The sequence below is a fragment of the Magallana gigas genome, chromosome 9 (genome assembly GCF_963853765.1).
Source record: "Magallana gigas chromosome 9, xbMagGiga1.1, whole genome shotgun sequence".
Taxonomy (NCBI): Eukaryota; Metazoa; Mollusca; class Bivalvia; order Ostreida; family Ostreidae; genus Magallana; species Magallana gigas.
In genome coordinates, this window is record NC_088861.1 from 36,525,911 (window position 1) to 36,550,227 (window position 24,317).

The 24,317-nt window shown below is 34.6% G+C and overlaps 1 protein-coding gene across 11 annotated transcripts in view; it reads left to right on the plus strand.

Moving 5' to 3' along the window:
- The window catches only part of LOC105333779 (protein quaking-A), a 36,060-nt gene extending 13,671 nt beyond the window's left edge, over positions 1-22,389 (plus strand). Inside the window, exons 4-10 of one of the 11 annotated variants that reach the window (XM_034479694.2) lie at positions 1,868-2,011; positions 6,698-6,824; positions 11,341-11,442; positions 11,902-11,997; positions 12,642-12,914; positions 14,974-15,059; positions 17,897-22,389. In XM_034479694.2, coding sequence (XP_034335585.1) covers positions 1,868-2,011; positions 6,698-6,824; positions 11,341-11,442; positions 11,902-11,997; positions 12,642-12,914; positions 14,974-15,047 — 816 coding nt within the window. In that variant the 3' untranslated portion in view covers positions 15,048-15,059; positions 17,897-22,389. Of the gene's footprint in view, positions 1-1,867; positions 2,012-6,505; positions 6,600-6,697; positions 6,825-11,340; positions 11,443-11,901; positions 11,998-12,626; positions 12,915-13,439; positions 16,775-17,896 lie in introns of those variants that run through there. The other 10 variants (XM_011436947.4, XM_011436946.4, XM_066071014.1 and 7 more) reach the window with 10 other exon arrangements.
- The last annotated feature ends 1,928 nt before the right edge of the window (positions 22,390-24,317 follow it).

Consider the following 24,317-nt stretch of genomic DNA (forward strand, 5'->3'; position numbering starts at 1 on the left):
CTCTTTGATATTGTCTAGCATCAGTCAGACTCAAGAAAAAAAAATCATCTGTCATCACTAAATGGTAAAAACGTTTGTAGGAAGAGGCAAGCCTTCAATGGTCAAATGATCAAAGGATAATTCTCAATCTTGCGTGGTTAGCTTCCTAAACGGACATTTTTATGGAAAAATCATTGAAGCATTTGGAGCAGTAGATGGCTGAATTTGAAGCTTTATAGAAAGATACTGTGTTGCAAAAATGAGTCATCTCCAGAATTGATATGAAACTACAGCATGACTCAAATGTTTGATTATAAAACAGGTTTTTTTGGCTTAAAAAAGAGATTTCATGTTTGTTGATGGCTTCAGATAGCTCTCTTGGTCTCTCTCTTTTTTTTCATCATTCATTCTATCACGACTGATTATGGCGCATTCTTCCACGTATTCCTTCAGTTTCCAAACAGATCTCTTACAAGCTGTACATTTCAACCTGTTAACAAACTTATCGCAAAATTCAGTTGTATAGCAATGATTACTGTAAGTCTAGATTAAGCCAAACATGAGATGTAGATTTGGGACATTGGGACCTAGTATCCCCCTGTCCGAGTCTTGGTGATGACAGGGTTATGGTGAATTTATTGGAGTCACTGACAGATCTTCTCCAGATGTAGCAATGATCATCTTTTTATATCTGTTTGATAACTAGGTAGGGAGGGAGAGATAAGGCTAGTTGATGAAAGAATGCATCCTGCTGTTTTGTTTTTGCTTGTGCACTTTTTTCCCCCTCCTCAAGTTTAAACTTATCTAAGTATTTCATGAGTGGAATTTTATTCCCATGAAAACTTTCCTCTCTTTGGACCGTACAGGTAATGAAGTCCAGTGCAGAAGTACATGTTTTATTGGTTGAAGATCTTGTTTGAATTTTCGATTAATGATTATTGATTTTTCTATTTTTCCCCATATAACTCTCTATATTTGCTGGATCCCATATGCATGTAGAAGTATGACTCTTAGATCTAGTAGAACTTGCCTCATACTCTGATGTATTACTGGAAAGAGATTGATCAGTGTTTTTGAAAAGTTTATTTTTAGGGTGTTTGGCTAAATGTTCAAGCATCTTGGTTGTGAGAGTTTTCTTGGGAAACAGATGCATATGATTGATCTACGAGTGAAATTTTTGCTGCAAGAAGGGCATGTTTAGAAAATGGCTCAGATGTTTCTTCAGCCGCTGAAATCGGGCACTAAACGTGTCCATCGATATTCACTATGCAAACAGTTCTTTATCTTGATTTAGAATTATGAAGATTGAGGAGCGTAGGATCAGCCTTTCTTCATTTGATTTGTTGTAATGATTTCAGCCTGCAGTTCGGGGTGTCTCTGAGGAAGAGCAAGCTGTAATTATAAGTCAAACTCGGGGAATCGATGTCACTTATGTAGTTCTGAATCATGACTGTGGCTTTCACAGTGACACTACAAATAGAGCATGCATTTTATTTGTGGTTAACCAGTTATATTTCAATTATCCTTGTAAAACACATGCTTTTTTGCTTTTTTTAAAATACAAAGTATAAAGAAGAATTGAACTCCAGAGTCACATCAGAGTGATACATATTTATAAATGCAGATGAATATTTGTAAATATAGAACTTGATTTTACAAGTGCAAACGTACAGTTACAAGTAAACACAATAATCTTCCCAATACATATTTTTCTAATTTAAGGTTAACTTAATTATAGCTAGGTAATTCAATGCTTTTTGTTAATTACTACAAAGATAGTTCCAGCAATGTAGCAGAAAAACATATTTTTCTGGAATGCAAGTTCTTTTGTTGTGTTTGGAATGTTGCAATTTTGTATTTTTAAAGCCTCATGTTTTGTTTTAAACAGGAGGAACAAAACCGAGGAAAGCCAAACTGGGAGCATCTGAATGAGGAGCTACATGTCCTCATCACCGTTGAGGACACAGTTAACAGAGCCGAGGTCAAAATGGCCAAAGCGATGGAGGAAGTGAAGAAACTCCTTGTACCCGCTGTAAGTATGGCCGACATCGGCATTCCCACCCTACGCTCATTCATCTCGAAGAAACATAAAAATGGCTAATTCAGAAGAGCAAACAGGCTGGCAAAGATAATTGAAAACACTTTTTAAGAGCCTGTAAATGCAATTATAATGGAGACCAGTAACTCTAGCTCTTGTTTTGATTTCGTTCCTGTTAATGTAATGTATTTTCATGTTTTGAAGACGTACTGTTTTAATGTTGATTTCTAGCTTGCTTACGCTGTTCCTATTTGTACGAGGCCATTACTTCTGGCATAACAAGACTAAGATATCACTCACCAATAACAGCCACTGGGATGTTTAATGTCAAATCAAGATGCATTAAATTCATAAAACTGCTCTCTAGAGCAGCCATGATAAAGAGCCCCCAGTCTGGACAGGGAAAGTTAAGTCTGGTCATTCAGAGAGGGGTATTTGATGAGAAGTTTTTGGCCTGTTTACTTGAAAGCTGGGAGGGGAGGGGGGAGGTTTAGGAGCAAAAATATGTCATGACAGTAAGTGGGTTGCTTGAACAGAACTTTATTTCATGGTTGTGTCAATGCACAAACCTTAAAGTTAATAGAGTCTTAACATGCAAGGTTTTGTAAAGGGGCTTTGAGACCTCAATTTGAAGATTATTAAAAGATAAAGAGTTCTTTGAAAAGCAGTATTAGGATTAGTATTGGGACCTTGTGCTAGTATGGAACACATAAATGGGTTTCTTTAAAAATAGTATATATATATATAGATTAGTCTCTTTCTTTCTTGTGCAATGGGATTGGAGAAAATTAGAATGACCTCTAACAGTTAATTCAGAAATAACAGGTTTGAAAAAAATAGCCCAATTTAGACTAGGTTTAGTCGAAATATGTCATGTATCTTCATTTGACACTGAAGACAATTAAGACATGTATATATTAACCAAAATAAAGGTTGTTTATGCAACAGAAAAAAAAAGAATATTTCCTCTCTGATTTTGTAATCTTTTGTCCCTCTGTTACGATAAGGTTCTTGAGGTATTGCTCATAATAGAGGAACAAAAAAAATTCAAGTAAAATAGGACATGATAAAAAGATATATCTCCTGTTGATAGAAATCAAAATTGTTATGGATCGACAGAATTATCAGAGTGATAAGGAAGTTTTATTACGCTCATCTGAAATATTTCCTCTCTATGGTAAATGAGGGTCGGAAACAAAAGTGAAGTGGGTCTGAGTTGAATGGTCAAGTGTTAATTTCAGGAAAGAGATACAACTCCAAACTTTTCCTGCTGCAATTGTTGATTTGAGCTTTGGTTTTATTGCATTTTTGAAATAGATAAGGACCGAGAACTTTGTGTCAAATGGAAAGCAGGAAACGTGAATGAGCAATCTCTTCCTCTTTTAATTTTCATTGTAAAAGATGAATAGATGTTGTAATAGTAGATGTCAGAATTTATAAATAGTGAGCTTATTTCTTCTCGCTAGCTTAAAGCCATGAAATTTGATGCCAGTTTTTGGTAACTGTTTTAGGTTTCTAGAGAGAATTTGTACTACAGATTGGTATAACCTTGATTGAAGAATGCTGTCATTGTAAAGGCTTAAAAAAGGGAATTAGCCTGTAAGAGTTGTTGAAAGAAAAGAGATGAAGTAATCGGTTTAAAGGTCTTTAAACACCTTTGACAAGATTGGGACTCAGTTTCTAGGCTCAATGACAGACTTCTTACAAGGTTGTTATTTCTCAAGAATGGATAGAATTTTTCTACTGGATATAGATTTCAATAATTATTCAAACCAAAGTTTGCACTGACTTGCAAAATTGTCCAAGAGTTGATCAAAGGAGATAGAATAGAAGGAAGAAGGGGGGATCTTCTGTATATTAAAGAGTACATAAATATATATTTATATATTGACAAACCAGGGGGGCTTACTTAGACTGAGTAGAATTAGGCGATGGTGTTTTTCAAGCCCTCAGAGAAAAGTGTCCCAACAATAAACCGCGTTCCTGTCATCCATAGTGAAAATGTTTGTGGGGTGTTCAGTGTCTGTCTTCAATGGGAGACAATGGGTCGTCAGAGACTTGGCCCACCAGAGCAAACAGCATGGGGAAATGTTTGGTCTAGTGCTTTTGTGTTGGGACCATTGAGGGAGGGGGTTTCCATTCAGTAGATAGGATACCCGCTTCTGTGTGAACATTGCTGGAATCCAGCTCAGTCTGATTGTTGACAGAAGAGATTTCTGTAACTCATTTTCTGTTGACATTAGAAATCAATACAATTGTTGACTTCTGTTGGGGAAAATTAGCTGGTTGGGCTGCCCCTAGAGAAGAATTGAGCTTGACACTTTATTCACTAACAATTAACGCTTAGATAAAGAGAGAAAGCAAAAGGCTAGTCTTGCACAGTGTGCATACAAAGGTCTCTGGACAGGGTCTGAACTTGTTGGACTGTTTCTTTTGCTCAGACCTTCAGTAATTTCAACCACTGTGTTGGCAAATATTTGAAACACAAATAGAATTGTATGGCTTGTCCAGAAACCGGTAAACACTGCAGGCTCAGCATTGATTTTCCTATTTCTTATGATTAACCAAAAACAAACAGTATTTTGTTATATTTCTTCGTATCCATTTTTGCCGAATTCCAAAGGACAAACGCAAACAAGTTATACAGTTAGCTTAAAAAAAAAAGCATGTAAGAAAAGATACAACCTGTTGAATGGAATGTTTTACATTGGCCACAAGAAACGACTATATACAAGACAATTATCACTTGATATGATCAGACAAGTCCATAACAAGAATATATAATCCCACCCAGTCTCCAGTACTAACCCCCTTTTTATAGACCACATCAGGGTTTTTCTGGCCCAAAACTTCAAGGTATTTTTTTTCCCCGAGGGGTTCCCGTCCTTGCACTCTAAACTGTCAAAACATCACAACTAGGTGATGAATCTTCTCATAAAAATCAATCAGGGGCTCGGACTGACGAATTCAGGAGAGACGTGACAGGAACATCGTCGTTTCATGAGTCCTTGTCAAAACTTCTCAAGTGATCGGTCAGCATGTCCATACTGAAGTCTGTACTACAGTGGAGTGGTGTGTGGGGGGGGGGGGGGGGTAGTATTGATGAATAAGGGCCAAATTCGGTTATCCATCATGTTGAACGAACTCGTCAAAATCATATCTTACTATATAACCCTGTCCATCTAGATTCTATTCAATGTCAAGGGATTCATTTAGATGCCATAGAAATAATTTGAATTGCAGACTATTGCTTGTTTTATTTCTTGTCCTTAAATAAGATATGATATTCACCATTTATTTTGCAAGAGTCTTTGACTTCTTTTGATTTTGATTATCTGGTCAATGATTAGTTTACATGAAATGCAACTGCACGATCAAATATGGCAGAGCGAATTCGGAACATAAGGAAAACAAGTTATCCTGAGTTATTTTTGCTAGCTTTACTCGTAATATCTAATGTATATTTTTTTCACTTCATAGAGGAAAACTTTTATTCTCTTGAATTCTGTGTATTCTTCTAACACCAAATTCAGCAAAGAAATTCAGAAAACGTGTTTAGACGTGGCAGGGCTTTATAAATATTCAAAACTTCACCAGGGCACTTGTCTCGGACTCCATAAACCTGTAATTATCATAGATTGTCAGCTAATGTGTTGCCCCAAACTGTGTGTTCAACTGGCTTTGTACAAGAAACACTAGATTATTATCATTTTTCAGCATATTTTTCTTTCGCATGAAGCTTGCTGGAAGGTATTCGTCAAATCAGAAGGCCTCTTTTTCCCCCTTGGCGTTCATTGTCCTTTTAAAAAAAAATTACCTGTCGTATTTAGACTATGGATGCATTTATTTTATTTAATCTGAAGATACAATAGAGGAAATAAATGGATTGTTACCTGCTATTTTTTAAGTTGTTAGTATCAGCTGATCAAAGAAATAACGACGCTGTTTTTTCACGGGTTTATAGAATGTTCAGAATAACTAGAGAGAGATAAATGGTGGCATTCAAAAATAAAGTTCAAAAGAGTAGCCAAGTTCTAAGCAGGATTTAAAAAAAAAAATATACTTCATAGTCTACATTTTGATTTGAGTAACTGCAAATAACAAAAACTGCGATTTTCTCTCCTTTCATTTCGTGAGCACTTGCTGAGGTCTCACAGTGTATGAATTATAACCGACTAAACCGAGCACTAATTGTTGACTTTTTTCTATTAACCAAGAGTAGCTGACACCTGAAAGCCTTGATTGTGTAGTGTCTAGCAGGGAGACAAGGCAGGCGCAGCAAGCCTTCATCTCTCGCTCTGTTTGTCTTGTCAATTTATATCCTTATCAATTTTAAACAAAAGTTTCCTTTAACTCTGCTAACACACTAAATCAATCTAACTTCCTAATAAAAAAAATATTAAATATGGGACAAAAAAAATAATAACACATGAGACCCCCCTGATAGAATAGTGTAAGAGAACAGAGTATTTGGTTGGCTTTTTTCAGCCCGAAGGGGAAGATGATTTGAAGAAAATGCAATTGATGGAACTGGCCATCTTGAATGGGACATATCGCGATTCCAAAGCGATCCCTCTAGCTCGTAAGTCTCAGGCCTGTCTCCGGGAGAGACAGGGTAACGTAACAAAGTGTACCTACTAACGTGTGAATGTTGACGTGTTTGCGACTCTTTCTTTACAGCCCGACGGAGAGGATGACCTTAAGAAACGTCAGCTCATGGAACTGGCCATCATCAACGGCACTTACCGCGACACCTCCAAACCCCCCACCACCCAGGCGGGCGGGGGTCAGTCCTCTACCTCCACTCGTAAGTCTGGCGGCAGCCGACGCCCACTCGCAACCCACGCCAGTTCTGTGTGCAGTGTTTATAGCTTTACGTTTATTCCCTTTATCTTCCCCCTTGGCTGTCTGTGTTTATTTTTTTGCATTATGGTGTTTTTTTTTTCTTTGGCTTAAGGAATTTTTTTTTCCTTCCACCCCCTTGGAGATGGCCACGCCTGATGGATTGGGTCACTGATCTTTTGTAGTAGTTCATGCATGATAGACCGCTTCTATATTTTATCACCCTGTGACGGAATTCTCTCTTTTTAGCTCACCTGAGCTGAAAGCTCAAGTGAGCTATTCTGATCACATTTTGTCCGTCGTCCGTCTGTCCGTCCGTCTGTCCGTCTGTCTGTCCGTCTGTAAACTTTTCACATTTTGAACTTCTTCTCTAAAACCGCTTATCCAATTTCAACCAAATTTGGCACAAAGCATCCTTATGTGAGGGCGAATATAAATTGCAGAAATAAAAGTCCGATCTGTATTCAAAGCGGAGAAAACCTTGAAACTGTAGAAAAAGGGGGGTGCATTTTTAAAAATCTTCTTCTCAAGAACTAATTAGTTCAATTCAACGTAGTTTAGCATAAATTATCCTTATGGGAAGGAAAATATAAATTGCAAAAATTAAGTGCTAATTCTGATTCAAATCTGAGTTATTACGAAAATAATAATAAAGGAAATGCGTGTTTCAATCAGTTTAATAGCTTCGGGCTCGGCATACGGTAAGAATTACCTACGGTAAAATGGGTAGGCAAGACTTGGTCTGAGCAAAACAAAAGATTGGCAGGTATTAATCTGCCAATCTCATTAAAATTTCGGGATATTTGATGGACCAGTTTATTTGTATTCGCTGTAAATATTGCTGCAAAATAATGCGTATTTGGAATTGACGATTGCCGATCTGCCCCGGCTTTTATTTTGCCACGGCCCGGGTTTGCATACCCATTTTATCAAGACTCGTATTCCATACTTCTAAAACGAGGTTCTTTGTTTAACTATGATGAATTTACTTGCAATGCAACCGTTCGCGTATGAAGGGAAATTTTTGAAACATGCAAAATATATTGGGGCCGATTTTGTGAAGTAAATTAAGGCTAAATATTTCAATGCGTTGACAGTTTTCACACATGACGTTGGTGTTAGCTTGTTCTGATTTTCGTTTCGTTTTCATTATTTATGCTTTGTAACCTGGGAACTATCGTCTGTATTTCGTGATTTTTACGTATCAAATAAAACAGAGACTTCGGTAAATCAAACAGTTGACAGTTTACCTGCGCAAATTAAGCAATATCTGATGTAGGGGTACTGAAGTACAATTCATTCTATCGGTAATTCGGCATTATCTTTTGCGTAATGGTAGATTAATGCAATAGGTTTTGTTGAGATGCTCGGCATTTTCTCGAGTTTATTCAGTTTAAATAGAGTTTGATATCGCTGACGGAAATATGTAGGTATATACATGTATATATATGATTCATTTAGAAAAAATAAATTGTGTTCTTTATTTGTTATACATGTAGTGCATGTTTCTTGTGTTTAATTGTTACCCTACAATTTCTATTTACTAACCATATTTGAGTGTTAAGCTTCGAATTATAAGCAAGATACAGAGATTTGCTCACATTTCTATGTTTGTACACAGATCTTAAAAGCAACGGATTAAAAAAGTAAAAAAAATTGTCAAAATTTATTACGAAAATTTTCAAAGTCTGTTCTTCCAGAAACCAACTTATTGAATTGTAAACTTAACCTTTTTAGCTCACCTGAGGGTGGGGCCACAATGGGGGGGGGTCGAAGTTTAACAAATGAATATATAGAGTAAATCTTTAAAAATCATCTTCTCAGAAACTAATCGTCCAGGAAAGCTGAAACTTGTGTGGAAGCATCCTCAGGTAGTGTAGATTCAAAGTTGTGAAAATCATGACCCCCGGGGGTAGGGTGGGGCCACAATGGGGGGTCGAAGTTTAACATGAATATATAAAAAGTAAATCTTTAAAAATCTTCTTCTCAGAAACTAATCGGCCAGGAAAGCTGAGACTTGTGTGGAAGCATCCTCAGGTAGTGTAGATTCAAATTTGTGAAAATCATGACCCCCGAGGGTAGGGTGGGGCCACAATGGGGGATCGAAGTTTTACATAGGAATATATACAGTAAATCTTTAAAAATCTTCTTCTCAGAAACTAATCCGCCGGCAAAGCTGGAAATTGTGTGGAAGCATCCTCAGGTAGTGTAGATTCAAAGTTGTGAAAATAATAACCCCTGGGGGTAGGTTGGGGCCACAATGGGGGGTCGAAGTTTTACATAGGAATAAACAGAGTAAATCTTTAAAAATCTTCTTCTCAGAAACTAATCAGCCAGGAAAGCTGAAACTTGTGTGAAAGCATTCTCAGGTAGTGTAGATTCAGAGTTGTGAAAATAATGATCCCCAGGGGTAGGGTGGGGCCACAATGGGGTGGGGGGTCAAAGTTTAACAAAGGAATATATAGGGTAAATCTTTAAAAATCTTCTCAGAAACTAATCAGCCAGATAATTCTTTATAATTGTTAAGACTTTGGCCCCAGGACAATTCTTTGGCCTCACGAGAAGGTTCAGAGTTTGATGTACGTTTATATCCCATATATAAACTATTGTTAGGGATCTTTTTGAGAACTGCAATACTCAACATATGATATGACTATAAAATCATCCTGTTAGAAAAGGGACTAATGATTATAAACATAAGAATATCCAGGGGAAAATGGATTTTATTTATACAGGATCTACATGTATTATTGTAAATTGTCCAGATAGTTTGTATTATGACTCCTTTGAGCTGATTTTATCATAGCTATTGTTCCTCAGGTGAGCGATGTGGCCCATGGGCCTCTTGTTTGTATATATCATTATACCTCTGAGAGGAGAGATCTAACAAGACACGAAATCATATACAATTCTTTGTTTAGATTTTCTTTTAAAGAGTCCATTTATTTCTGATAGATTTGTGATAAAAAGAGAGCAACTGTGCAAATTTGGCATAATTGAAAAATATTGAATTACTACATAACTCATATGGTTTGTGTCTTGCTGAATGTCTGCTTTCAGTATCACCTTTTATTGAAGGCTTCAGAGAGGGAAGGTAGCATTTGTATGAAAATATATATATCTCTGCATGTTGGTATTGGTGTGTTATTTACTGGGAGAATGGGTAACTGTAATCTACATCCAATATAGCAGTGTAAGGGGAGTAACTCTTATTCTTATTATGGACTCAAAATTTCAGTAAATATAAAATAATTCAACAAAAAAAAAAAAAAAAAGAAGATTACCTCCTTGAAGCCTAGAGTATTTTCTTTATTTCAGCTGCTTTTTATTTATTCGGATTAGTTAGGTTGTTGATTTTACCAACTTACAATTCAGACACGTTGTTGGCTTAATGTAACATGTTTTATAAATTGACTCTATTTTAGATATCTTTATTACATATATTTAGTCTTTTTCACCATCACGGCTGAGATATTTTCCACATTCGTTTTAAATTTTTATACAGTGAAGAAAGAATATTTCTTAAGAAAATAGAATTAAATCTGTCTAACTTTGAATTTTTTTATAACGATGTGGAAGGAGGTTTGTTAAATATTTTGTCTACAGATACAAGTAATTTGGAATAGATATTTAATACCACAGGAAATCAAAATAATAATTATATTTTATAGCCATCATTTACCCTTCTATTTTCTTTGGAGATTCTTCACTGTACTTTTCTATTATTTTACATGTTGTTTATAAGTTCATCAAAGAAGTTATGATATGCATGCAATTATTGGATGTATCAAAGTATTCATCATTGTATGCTGTGTATTAGCATGTCTTATTTCTTTATTAAATTCTCCCTTCCCCCCCAAAAAAAATTGACAAACAAAAAGGCAAAAAAGACCACCCCTCAAAAAAAAAAAAAAATGGAATGATTTAATAAATGCAATGTTTTATTTTTTTAACATCTTCGGAATATTGCCTTTACCCTTTAAAAGTTCTATTTTCTCTTTTGTAAAGTTTTTGTATTTGTTTGAAATTTCCTAAACAAATGGAAGAATTTGCAATGACAAATTGAAAAAAGATGGCTTTGACCTCTGAATTACATTGTTGGCATATATAAGTTTCAAGTATCAGGGTGATGCCTTGACCTTAGAGTTGCAAATTCTTTCAGGAAATAGTTGAGCTTTTTTGCAAGGCTGTGAATCCTTTCAGACTGAAAATGGTTCCATTAAAATTCACATATCGATAAAATATTATCATTGGTTGAATAGATTTATGATCAATCAGCAGATTTTGCCACAGTTTTTATAAAAGATGTTATTCAAATTAATATAAATAGCATGAAACCAAATTTTTTATTTGCTTTAAATTAATGTTAAAAATCTTGGTGTGGGAACTAGTTCAGTCTTTGGAAGGAACCAGCAACTGTTGAGATTTGGGTGTGTGCCAGCTGGTTGACTGACTCTTGTGTTTTTTGCACCTTTTTCAAGATGCCTTTGGACTTCCTTGGAATGCACAACTTCAAACCATGCAAATGTTGGGTCAATTCGACACCAGCGGACTCGACCATAAGAGCATACTCAAGACCTCAGGTATTATCACATACCTGTTCACCTGTGCATCTCTTAGACAACAGGCCCGCTACAATTTCTCTCCTTGTTCCAATCTGAAAAAAGCAAAAAAACTTTTTTTATGTCAATTTATCCATGGAAAAAGTGCCTTTCTCCCTCTTTGTTTAAAAAAAGCTAAATTCTCTTCTTTTTGGAAAAAAAATATCATCCAAGCAGGCCAGCTACACTTACTCTCTTTGTCCATTCTGAAAAAGCAAAAAACTTCTTTTTTTTTCAAAAATTATCTATGAAAAGATGACCTTGCTCCCTCTTTGCCCATGCTGAAAAAATCTAAATTCTCTTCTTTAAAAATAATCATCAAGGAAAAGTCGAAACTAACTCTAATTTTGCTTTTTGGTGGTCAGTTTAATTTTAAAATATTTGTTGCATATGTTTTTTGGTTTCAAAGTTGATTAAAATTAAATTCAAAATTTGATTTAGAAAACTCCTGTTTAGGAAGACTTAATGGAGGAGCAAGGTTTCCTCAAACTAGTCAGATGTTTACTAGTGGAGCTTTTTCAGACATTGGATATGGAGGTAGTGTGGGTTTTTGTTGGTCAGGGTTTAGGGGAAAACAAAATGAACTAACACTGTATGAACAAGGCAAAAGGGATTTGAAAATAAGTGTCGATTTCTTAAGATTTTATTAGCACAAGCTTAGGAATGGCGGAAAGGGGAGGGGAGGAAATGGGAAAACATGAGGGTCACAACTATAAAAATGACAGTATGCTCATATGGTTAACTGTAGCAAATTTATATCAAACAGTTTTTCGAGCAATATTAGTTTTTTTTATACAGAGCCTCAATATTTTACACAAAATTTATATTTGTATCAACCATCAAGCCTTTCTATCCATTAGACTTATGCTTCTGTTTCAATGGACGGTTTTGATTGCAAACTGACAGACTTACTTTATAAAAGATAATCTCAAGAATTAAGAAATTGTGTTAGATAACACAACAACCTTAGTATAAGAATTCCGACTTCATTTTGCAGGTCATACATATTTAAACAAAATTGCTTGAATATTAATTGCATGGTTCTATAATCTACTTAATTGTATCATTCATGTAAAGAATTGTCAACTGATTTATAATTTTCTTTGTAAAAGGATTTGATGTAGTATGTCTAATTGGGTAATGAATATAATCATTAATTCGAGTAGATTATCAATTTTCAGAGGCGCCTCGGTTTCTGACTGCAGCTTCGCCCCTTACAGCCGGGATCTCTCAGCTTCGATCCCCCACACCAGCAGGTGCCCCCTTAATCCTGGCCCCACGCATGCCACAGGTGGCTACCAGTTCTGCCACCATGATCAACCCCCCACCCCTGGTGTCCCCTACAGACAGTGCGGCCACCGGACTGATGTACAACCCCTACGAGTACCCCTACTCCCTCCAGCCTGCCGCTACTCTTGTGGAGTACCCTACATCTATTGAACAGACGGCAGCCGGTATGTTAAGTTTCTCCGCTGTGCGGTAAACGTAGATTAAAAAACTGTAGGAAGCGCAACCAAAAAAAAAAGATATTTTGTTTTTACCATATCTTTATGCATTGTACTAGAATTTTTTATTGATCATATAAGCAATTTTTTTTTACGCCTAATATTTACAATCAAAGAACTATTTTGTTCCCATACATATTCAATGACAAAGTTTTGTCGAAGATGAATTTATGATTATTACAAGTTTTCTATGTATAGAAAAGTGTTACTTTTAATATTGCCTTATTTTTATCTTTTTTCGTTATATATATATACATATATTTATTTTAGTCGACAATCATTTTAAGATTTATGTAATTATGATTTTTGGTCCCTCTCCATTGATATATTTTTCATTGAACATTCCATAGTTTTCAATTCAGAATTGTAAACAATTGAATGCTTATAATATCATGTACATATATATCTATTTTATATAGTTTAGCCAAATCTTGAGTAGATTGTAAAATAAGATGTTGTTTTATTTCATGCTAGCCTGTAATTATGGACTCGTTGGGTAGGTGATCGGACACTGGGTGTCTATTTATAGCTCTGACATCATTAATAAGACAAGGGACATAACTCTAGATGATGCAAGTCTAAAACAGGAAGTAGCCTACATCTTTTAGGAAGTGTGTTGATATTTTAGAAATAATCAAAATTAATTCATTGAGTTTACCACCGTTTTGAGATAAACATATCATTGGGGAAAACTGTTAAGATATAAGATCATATAATTGATCACAGAGAATGAGAGAGAAAGGAAAGTGAGAGAGGAGAGAGGCAGGATTAAGAGATATCATAATCTTTGACTTAATTCTGTTTAACAGGTAGCTTAAGTAAGAGACTCGGCGAGCCATTGAACATATAGTGGGAAAGTAGACAACCTAGTCAAATATTGTTTGTATGTGAATTCACACACGGCAGTCTCACTCGTTAACCAAAGAAACTAGTTCATTAATGTCTTAATAGAGAAGAGTTCCTTAGATTGATTTGGTGGTGGCTTCAAGATTCATTAAAAACAAATGTCCCATTGTTTGCAAGCCTCAGCTGTTGAAGTAGGATAATAAGTTTCTTTTTTTTTTTTGAGTTTTATAATTTTCATTTTTGGAGTGAATGAAGATTTTATTTTTTTCGTAGTGACGGCTTACTTGACAAATTTATTATTTTCCTTCTTTTTTTGTTTCCATGTCTTAATTTCCAAAAGCTTGTGTTTAATTTATCCATTTTCACATCTTTTAAACAATCGTTTTGTTGATATACTGATTTCGCACTTTAAAAAACCTCATAATCTTTTAATAGGATTTTTTTGCTTTATTTATTTGCAAATGAATAAGATATAAACTTTTTGGCATGTAATATATGTAATACTTTACGTTCAACAATTGAGTTATTTGAATAACTACATTAAGATTAACATAGTAACCCCCCTACACAAGTAATTAACTGTTTCTGAAATTAACATGTAAAATTAATAAGGTAGCTCTTTTTGTGAAAAAATGAGCTTCTGATGCTTTAGATACAAGCCATCAGTCTTTCAAGCATTGGTATTTTTTGGTATATATATTTTTCTAGTTATTTTGTTTGAATATTTGTACAAAACCAAAAAAAAAATAGGCCAATTTTTGTTGTGTTTTTAGATGCAATATTTAGCACCATCAGGACGCAATTCAATAGTGTTAAATGATGTTTGCATTTATCATTTAGCTTCGTTAAAATGAAGATTTGGGCAATATTTTGTCATTTTACAACATCAAAATAGGTTTTAATATCACATTTAAGAAATTGGGATTTGATCGACACTTTCCTCCCAAAAATAATTTTCTGAAAAGATTTTAAAAAAGTGCTAATTAATAAAAAAAAAAATCTCTCATCAAAAGTGTATCTGTAGTTGGGAGAAAAATTGTTTGCCGTAGACTTGGGGGTTCGGTGATTTTGTTCTAGGATTCCAGTTTTAACGGTTTTGCTATTGTAGGTTTTGGGGGGTGTTATGTTTTGGGTCAGGTCTTAACGTGTTTAGCTATTGCAGGTGCAGTGCCTAAGATGCGAAGGACCCTGGACACTGTACGGACACACCCTTACACAAGGGTGGCTCTTCCATAAGTTTGGGGGAAGGTTAGTCCCATCTCTCTTCTTCATGTAAAATCAGTTCACCATACAGACTATGGGTTCTAAGGCTTCATCCATCTTGTTAATGGTTTTTCATTGAAGATTTTTCATCTTTTGATTGAAAATTAAGAGCCATTAAATCTAGAGTCTGTATGTTGAACTTAGTCTTCCATCCGTCTGTAGTCTGGAATTGTTGTCCTTTTGAATGAGAGATCCCACCATGTACTCACCATAGACTACCATTGAAATCTGTCTCAGAACTTGAGGGCATGATGTGAATACTAATGCTAAAAGTTGACAAACGTGAAATGATTAATGAATTAGTGTCAAAAGATTGATGATTAATCCCCTAAAGTGTGTTTTAATCCTCTTCTGAACAATGCAGAAATCATTGCATTTTCAGAAGAAAACTAATGTTTAGAAATCCATTATGGGATTTGACTAATACCAGGAAAGTCTTGATATGTAAACACCTCAGAGATATTATTTTTATTTTATTTTTTATATAAAAGTGTTCACATACATCCCGTGCAATAAAGAGAAACCTTTTATAAAACAGTGTCAGTGTGTAAATGTTGGTATTGTCGGCCATTATAAAGCTAATTAATACATTCTATTGATGTTTTTTAAAAACTTAATCGACCACTAACCCCTGAAAACTTTGATTTACACAGACTTTTTTCTCCTCCTTTCCTGCCCTAATGTGTTGTCATTGAAGGTAAATAACCAAATGTCAGAAAGAATAACCCCTATTGCTAACATCTTAATTGAAGACAATTTGCCTGGTATTTGTCAATTCTCATTAGAAAGAAATAACCTAATTTTCTTTTCACAATGTCAAGGTCATAAGGTTATGACCTGAAAGCCTAGACATTGTAAAGACGGTCCAATAATAAATGATCTCTCATTCAAAGGAAATTCCAGACTTATCCAGACTGTGCTTATAATGTATTTGTATTGTAGGTTCATGTAGTGGTTTTTTTTAGGAGGTTTTGAGGAAGGGGTAAAATCCCCAACGAACAGAGTATGTGTGATACAATGTTTGTATGGTATTGTGATAATACACGTTTCGTTACAGGTAGTGTAGAACACTAGAAATCGTGTTCTCGTTTATTGTAGTGAAGATTTATGATGTAGATATTATATGCCTACATGAGTAGGGTGTGAGAGATGCCCGGTTCTTGTACATGTTAGTCCCATAGATTGAACTGTGTTAGTACTGTGACTATGACGATGATTGAGGTGGATGTATAGTGCATAATAATGTAACGCTCAACCATTCCATTGTTTATTTGTATTCTCCAGCACCGAAATCTCAGGCAGGTTATATCGACAGGTTATTTTTCTTTTATTAGAACACCGTTTTTCATGGAGAATTATCAATATTATTTTTTTTTCCGATTTTTCTTTCTTTTTTTTGTTTGTTGCTTATATTGCTTATTTTGTTCTGTCTTGTAGTTTTTTTCTAAGTGCTAGAATATGAGCAATATGTATTTATTACCAAAAAAATAAATAAAGAAAAAATGCTTACCAATTGATAAAATGAAAGAATTGTTTGATTAATGGATGAGAACACATTACAAAAAGATATTTATTATAGATTAGTTAGTCTTCTTGCGGAAGATTATTTATTTGAAGGTGTCAATTGTTGTTTATTTGAAATGTTCAAAAAAATAAAAAAAAAGAACTTATCTATTAGTATGTCTGTTCATAGTACTTTTTGCAAAATAATGTGGGAGTTTCCAAGCGCGTGGAGAGACTTTGTCCGAAAGGGTCATTTCAACATTTGGTCATAGATATTGGTGGTAGACAAGACAAGTTTCCCTGAAGTAAACTGACGCTGCTCCAATTTACCACCTCCATTCATAAACAAATACTTGCTTCTATTTTGGAAGTCTGTCTGGTCTTAAAAATTCAGCATTTGGAAGGATAACAGATGGCTGAAGAATTTATTTATTTTCTTGTACCTGTGTTTTGTTGCTGTTGTTGGAAGAGAGGGTAAATTGCTTGTTGTAGAGTAATTCTTTATCTCCTAATACTGTCCCCTACCCCCCAAATGCTGTTGACTTAATTGCTCCCTGGGCTCTACATCATGGGTTTATTGTCTGCTTCTAAATACACTTGTGGCATCTCTCGTTATTATATTATGTATTCTTGGATTATCAGTAGACTGCACTATGTAGCCTCTTCATCTCTTGGTATTCATTAATTACTGTTAATTAATAGGCTTTTATACCAACATGTATCATACAGACTAATTCAGCCAAATACTAACCAGCAGATCTAAGTTGTGCCGTAACCAGCCTTATAACACTTACAGAAAAAATAAAAAACAAAAGAATTTTCAGGGAAGGGGGTTGGGGTATTTTTTCTTCTAAATTAGCTTAAAATATCATTTGGTTCTCAAATCATTTTCCACCTTCATCTCTGTAATTCTCTTTTTAAAACTCGCAATTTGCTTAACTTTTGTGTTTTACTGCTTTAGACTTAAAACAAAACAAAACTGATACAAGATATTAAAGCCAACTAAATTTATAATGTTTTTATAACTATTTCTCTGTTTGTTAACTTTGATTGCCAAGTAGCATGATTTTTAATATCCAGACTTGTTAACCAATTTTTAAAAATTTGCATGCCAACAAAGTGTTTTTTTTTCTGACCAAATGTGCACACACTTTAATCTGCTGTGGTTAGTGACGGCTGTGTTCACCCAGATGGTTAAAACAGAGAGATTGATAATGTAATGTATCTAAACTACTTGATTATGAGAATGATGCAGTATATGGTAGCAGTATGAACTAACATTTTTTTCTTTCTTTTTTTATTTTTCACCTAACTCTCAGCTGTGCCTACGAAACTAACTCAAACCCACCAGAACACTTGAAAAACAAGAGCGAGCTACAAAACACTGGATCAGGGGCCTCAATCAAAGGCAGCAACGCACGGCACCTAACTCTGTCGCCCACGATGTTCTACTCACAATAAAACAAAAGCTGACATCTTGGTGTGTGGGAATTATCCAAACAAAATCTTAAAACAATCGCTGGATATAAACAAAGCTGCCTTCCTTAGCAAAACTGCAACCACTAACATGCCTTATATTTATAAAAAAAAGTTATATATATTATATATACATATGTTATGGCAGAAAACAAATTTTTGACTTCATTTGGATCATTGAGAAATTGTGAGTTGTGTTTATTTTTTTTACTTTTCAAGGTCTAATTTTGAGAGAGGGCCATTGTGTGTTTCTTAAGTATAATTTTTGTGTTTTGTGAAATTGAGGTTGAAATGAGGTCAATTCAGAACCGTCCTTGTGCCAATAATATTAAAAAAAATCATGTAGAAAAACTAAGTGCCTGACAATTTATACTCTTCAGAACTAATGTAGACTAACATTGTTGATGTACCAATTTTGTTGTTAATGAATGTTCATTGGTGTGCAACAAGGATTTATGCTATGTCATTGTTTTTCCCATTATATTGAAAGAATAATTAACTCCTGTCATTTTTGCCTTTTCACATCAAGAACTTAGATGAGATTAACATTTTGTATTTATATATTAAACACTATCTGTACAGCATAATTTTTACCTTTACATCTGTTTCTGTATTTTTACCAAAATACATACTCATCTCTTCCAAAAGATTAGAAAATGCTCCTTTACACATTTATTAGACAGTTCTGAATAGTATGAACAGTAAAACTTGGAAATGTGTCTTGAGGTTTTGCCAAAAGCCTTTATATTTCAGTAATATATATTTATGCACATATTTTTGTTTGATAGTGTTTAATGTTAGAATTTTGTAGCATAATGTTGAAGTTTGTTGATTTATTGAACAAATGAGCTTAAAATCAAAGTGTTCTTAAAATTCTCACACATGATTGGTTTTGATTTGAGATGCATTTCCAAGGTTTTGCCAGTTGATGTAGCAATAGTCTGCTATCTTCAGTGGAATAATATTCTAAGAAAGAGAATCTGAGATTATCTGCACACTTAACTAGAGAATCCTCCAGTATTATGGCTTGGGTTCTGTCTTCCTTCACTAATAGAGTTTTGAATAAGCTTGACTTTGTGATTTGGTGTTCTTTGCTCTGTGTGAAGAGACCAGTAGATTTCACTCTGTATGCTTGTGTGTGCGTGTGTTTAAAATTTCCCTGTGTTTTTACATATCATGTTAATCGAGAATTGATGGATTTTGTAAATATTATTTTTTGTGCACTTGTTATTTTTGCCAAACGTGGATGGCGTTCATATCACAGTTTAATTTTTTGCATCTTTGGAATGATGATCTGTGTCGCGTGCTCACTTGTTGCATAACACGGATACCGCGGCCAATATCTACTTAAAGGAGGTCATAAGTTCACAAAACACAGGGAAGAGAAAATATGAAAATTATTGTTTTGTGTATGAAATTAATAGTTTCATCTTCTGTTTTTTTGTACTGTACATAATTTTTTTTTATAGAGACTTAGTTGTTGGTATCAATACCTTAATAGTAGCTATGCAAACATTTTTGTCAAACTCCCTTTAAATTGTGTTTGGCTCTGTGAAAGTAACGAAAGGCACTCTTGGTTTTTTTTAGAGAAAAAATAACATCGTTTTTTTGTGTAACAGTGGTTGTATAAGATTGACTTGAAAGGGTTGGAGTATTACCTTGAATTTTATTAGATAATGGCCGTTTGCTCGAATTTCATTGGATAATGTCTATTATCTCAAATATCATTAGATATAATGGCTGTGTAAAAGAAGAATAAATCAGTATGGTTTCTCTCTTACAGAATCTGAATCTTTGATCCAATGTGGTCACAATTAATCCCTACCCATTCAAGTCACTTAAATTTTAAAAGCAGTGTATGTAGAATGTTGAGTTGAGATGCTAGAATGTACAATTTAACTGCTCTTTGTATTAGCCTATTAATTCACTCATTCTTGGTTTTTGGCACATGAGGGAAGAGACGGATTATTTTGGTTTCGATTGATTTTTTTTGTACTGTTTTATTGAACAAAGTTGTGAATTTTTTTATGAATGCTCAACAAGAAGTCATATTTGGCCTTAGGATAGGTACTTATATATCACAAATCTGAATTTGGATTGAATCTCAATGCAGGGCTTTTTTTTCTAACTTTATATTTGAACTTAATGTTAAGCATATCCACTCTATGATTTAATTTACACCTCGTTCTCCTCGCTGTCTTTAGTATATTGGTAAGCTTTGCATGGAGTTCACAATAATCTGGCCTTGCCAGTCACTAACAACACCTACCCATAATCTGATGCTTTCTGAAGATCTGTAACTTTTTTTAATACTGAATTCTGACATGTTTTGTTGTTTATATACTGTTAATTTTATACAATTGTTGACCTTAACAGGTGCATCAGCATAATATTCTGATTCTGTTGTTGCAATCTCTGGAAATTTTCTGCCACTTTCAGTTCATTTGTTTTTGGTATTTGGACTTATTACCAGTACTTAATAACTTTTTGATATTTTATAAAATTTCATACCAAGAACTGGAGGCATGGCCAGAGAATTTCCACCATAACTGGATTAACAATGTATTGTATATATATATAATTCACAATGTTTCTCTGTGGATCAATCAGCATGCTTTGCCTGTAGTTAGTAGATCCATCATAAGTAAAATGTGAACGAATCTCAAGGTATCATCTACTCACCCTACCCTCAAACTAACCCAAGCTTCATTACCCCCAACCCACCGAAAGATAAAGTAAATCAACTGGAAAAATACTCCCTTGTGACTTGTGAGATTGACTCTGCCTTTGGATACCATCTTTTCCCCCTTTTCATTGTAAAGAATGATATACTTTTAAGAAGTTTGCCTTTATTTACTATACATAAGCGGCATATTAACCCAAACTGCTACTTAAAATTTGCATTTGTTGTCTTTTTGCATATTATTGTACTCTATATATAGATATATATTATTTTTTCTGTTCACTAGCAATAAAGGTTTTTAAAACAGTAACTCATCTTTGCAGTTCATACTAACCAGTGGATACAAATCTTCTTAACACTGCATCGTTTCGTTACTAAATATAACCATTTATATACTTTGCTGTTGTGTTTCTGTTACTAAGGTAACTATGCATGTCAAGCTATAATTGGTGGAGTGTAGTTCGTCCAAAGAAATCTGGACCTGTAACCTGGCTTTTGATTGGCCAAGAGGTCAGCAGATTTAGACGGACGTGATAGAAAGCAGCCTTGTTAACTGCTAAAGATTTCGAATGATTAACACTACGTTCTATGTATTTCAAAGCCAAAGACTTTCTGAACTTTTCCAACCTTATTTCGATTAACATTGAGCTACCACAAGCCTCGAAGAGATCAATGCATAATAGTGATTACAAGATAGTCCGTCTTGAAACTACATTCTTCCATATAATCAAGAATTGTAATGTATTGGCATGATATTAACTGTCTTGTTAGTTTCTTGGCATATATTAACCGCAGTGCTCTAAATATTTACAAACTTCATTATTTCCCTGTTAACATTTTCTCATGGTAAAGAGCCCATCGAAACATCACACAAGTGCCTTATTTTGGGTAAAGAGATTTCTCTGATACAAAGCAACGTGCCAAATCACAACCACTGCTTAGTATATAAACCCCCAGTGAAGGATCCAGCTAATAGGCTGAGGGGGTTTCTGAACTTTGAACTCTCGCGGGAATCTGATTCACGTCAGGTGATTTAGGGCCCTTCCCTTGTTGGATCCCCCACTGCACTACACATACTATCAACGATCAGTTTTCAGGGAGCTTGTTTATTTCTGTGATAATATAATCAATCCTTCTAAGGTCCCAACAATCATGTTTTAATTGTTGATGACGTTGGCAAATTTACGCCAGGTAATCATTCACTATAATCGAAGCGTAATTTTATGCGCACGCCTTCAAAGATCACGTGACTTGCAGGAAATGACACGTGGCCTTTTTTGTTATCCATGACAACGTTAGCAGTATTCTTTTGTATCCAGAAAAGACTAAACTATTTTGTTTACTGAATAAACTCGTGTTTCATTATATATATTTAGCCGTTGGTCAAGGTCGCAAATCCTATCGTTTCGTTTGATAGCTTCTCTTGACCGCGTCTGCGTGAATGAATTGGGCGGTTGGTGACATTACATAGCTTTTTAAATGTTTTGTCAAAGTTTTGATTTGTTGTTGATGACGATGTACAATCACAGAGAGAGGAGTGAATCTCTTGATGAACAATGTTTATACACTCTGTCATCGATATGATGACACGTTTATACCAATAGACTCGTACAAGGACTTATTTTCAAATATTAAACTCATTATGTATATTCATTTGTGTGTTTGTTTATTCTGAGTGTTGAATGTTTACTTTGAGTGTTGACAGCGAAAGATGTGATAAATAACCATGAAAAAATCAACAAAGCACCATTAGGATTGACATGCATTGGGCAGTTGTTGAGTGTGAAAACTAGTTATTGGGCAATGCCCAGTATTGGTATGTAAATAAAGTGTTGCAAATACACCAAAGGTATAAACGAAGTATGCTTATCGTAGGAAACTCCAAACATTATCAGCGTTAAAGGGACACGGTCACGATTTTGGTCAAATTTCATTTTTCTATTTTTAGTGTTTATCATTCCTAGGAAATGCATTTGTAATGATATCCCAAAATTCAAGAGTCAGTCGTAGAGTTATAAAAAAAGATCCGGAGCTCGCAATTCTTTGTCTCGGAAACATGGCTCGGGTCCCCTTTTTTTTCCTCAGTATACCGGTATATGTTCTTTTTCAAACGGGTTTCTCTCTGTTCTAAACAGTTTTAAGCATAAATAAATAGTTGCTAGCGTTTATCACATTAATTTTCGGTCTAAAACTGAAAACAATGGGGAACAGACTCTGCATCGAAAATATTTGAAATGCCAGCAAGAACAACTAGAGACATATTTCACTGTTTGAAAATGATATTCATACACCACTTCGCTGTGATGTATAATTTCTAAAATCTGGTGAAAGTCCATTTCATCTGATCAACTACATCTATGTAATTCACATTTTTTAACTGTCTTTGACTGTGATAACATTACAAATCAATTTTGAAACCTAAACTTGAATAACTATAAAACATGAGTGACACAAAATAGGCATTTCTGAAAACGGTATTGGCTGCGCCGCGTAGTAAAACATGGCATATGCTATATAAAAATACATGTATTGGTTGTAAAATAATGTTGTTATAAAGTGTTTGAATTTCAAGCATCTGCGATAAATAGCTGCTGAGAAATCTTTGAGGAAAATTTGTTTGAAAATTTTGGCAAAAAATAAACAAAGTCGTCATTTAACAGGAAGTTGACGTCTGATTGGTACAAAAATACATCCCACAATATAGCATGCCTATACAAATACTGTGTAAAAATTTCAAGCATCGCCGATAAATAGCTGCTGAGAAATCTTAGACGAAAATTAGTTTGAAAATTTTGGCAAAAAATTAATAAAGTCGTCATTTAACAGGAAGTTGACGTCTGATTGGTACAATAATACATCCCACAATATGGCATGCCAAAACAAATAGTGTGTTAAAATTTCAAGCATCTGCGATAAATAGTTGCTGAGAAATCTTTGAGGAAAATTTGTTTGAAAAATTTGGCTAAAAATAAACAAAGTACTCATTAAACAGGAAGTTAACGTCCGATTGGTACAAAAATATATCCCACAATATGGCATCCCAAAACAAATAGTGTGTTAAAATTTCAAGCATCTGTGATAAATAGTTGCTGAGAAATCTTTGACAGAAATTTGTTTGAAAATTTTGGCTTAAAATTAACAAAGTGCTCATTTAACAGGAAGTTGACGTCTGATTGGTACAAAAATATATCCCACGATATGGCATGCCTATACAAATAGTGTGTAAAAATTTCAAGCATCTGCGATAAACAGTTGCTGAGAAATCTTTGACGAAAATTTGTTTGAAAATTTTGGTTAAACAATAAGCAAAGTCATCATTTAACAGGAAGTTGACGTCCGATTGGTACAAAGATATATCCCACGATATGGCATGCCTTAACAAACACTGTGTTAAAATTTCAAGTCTCTGCGATAAATAGTTGCTGAGATAAATGCGACAGCAAATTTTGTTACGGACGGACAGACAGACGGACGGACGGACAGACAGACAGACACACAAGGGTAAAACAGTATACCCCCTCTCCTTCGGAGCAGGGGTATAAATATCTTTAAATGAAACTAATAATAAAATGCTTAAGTTT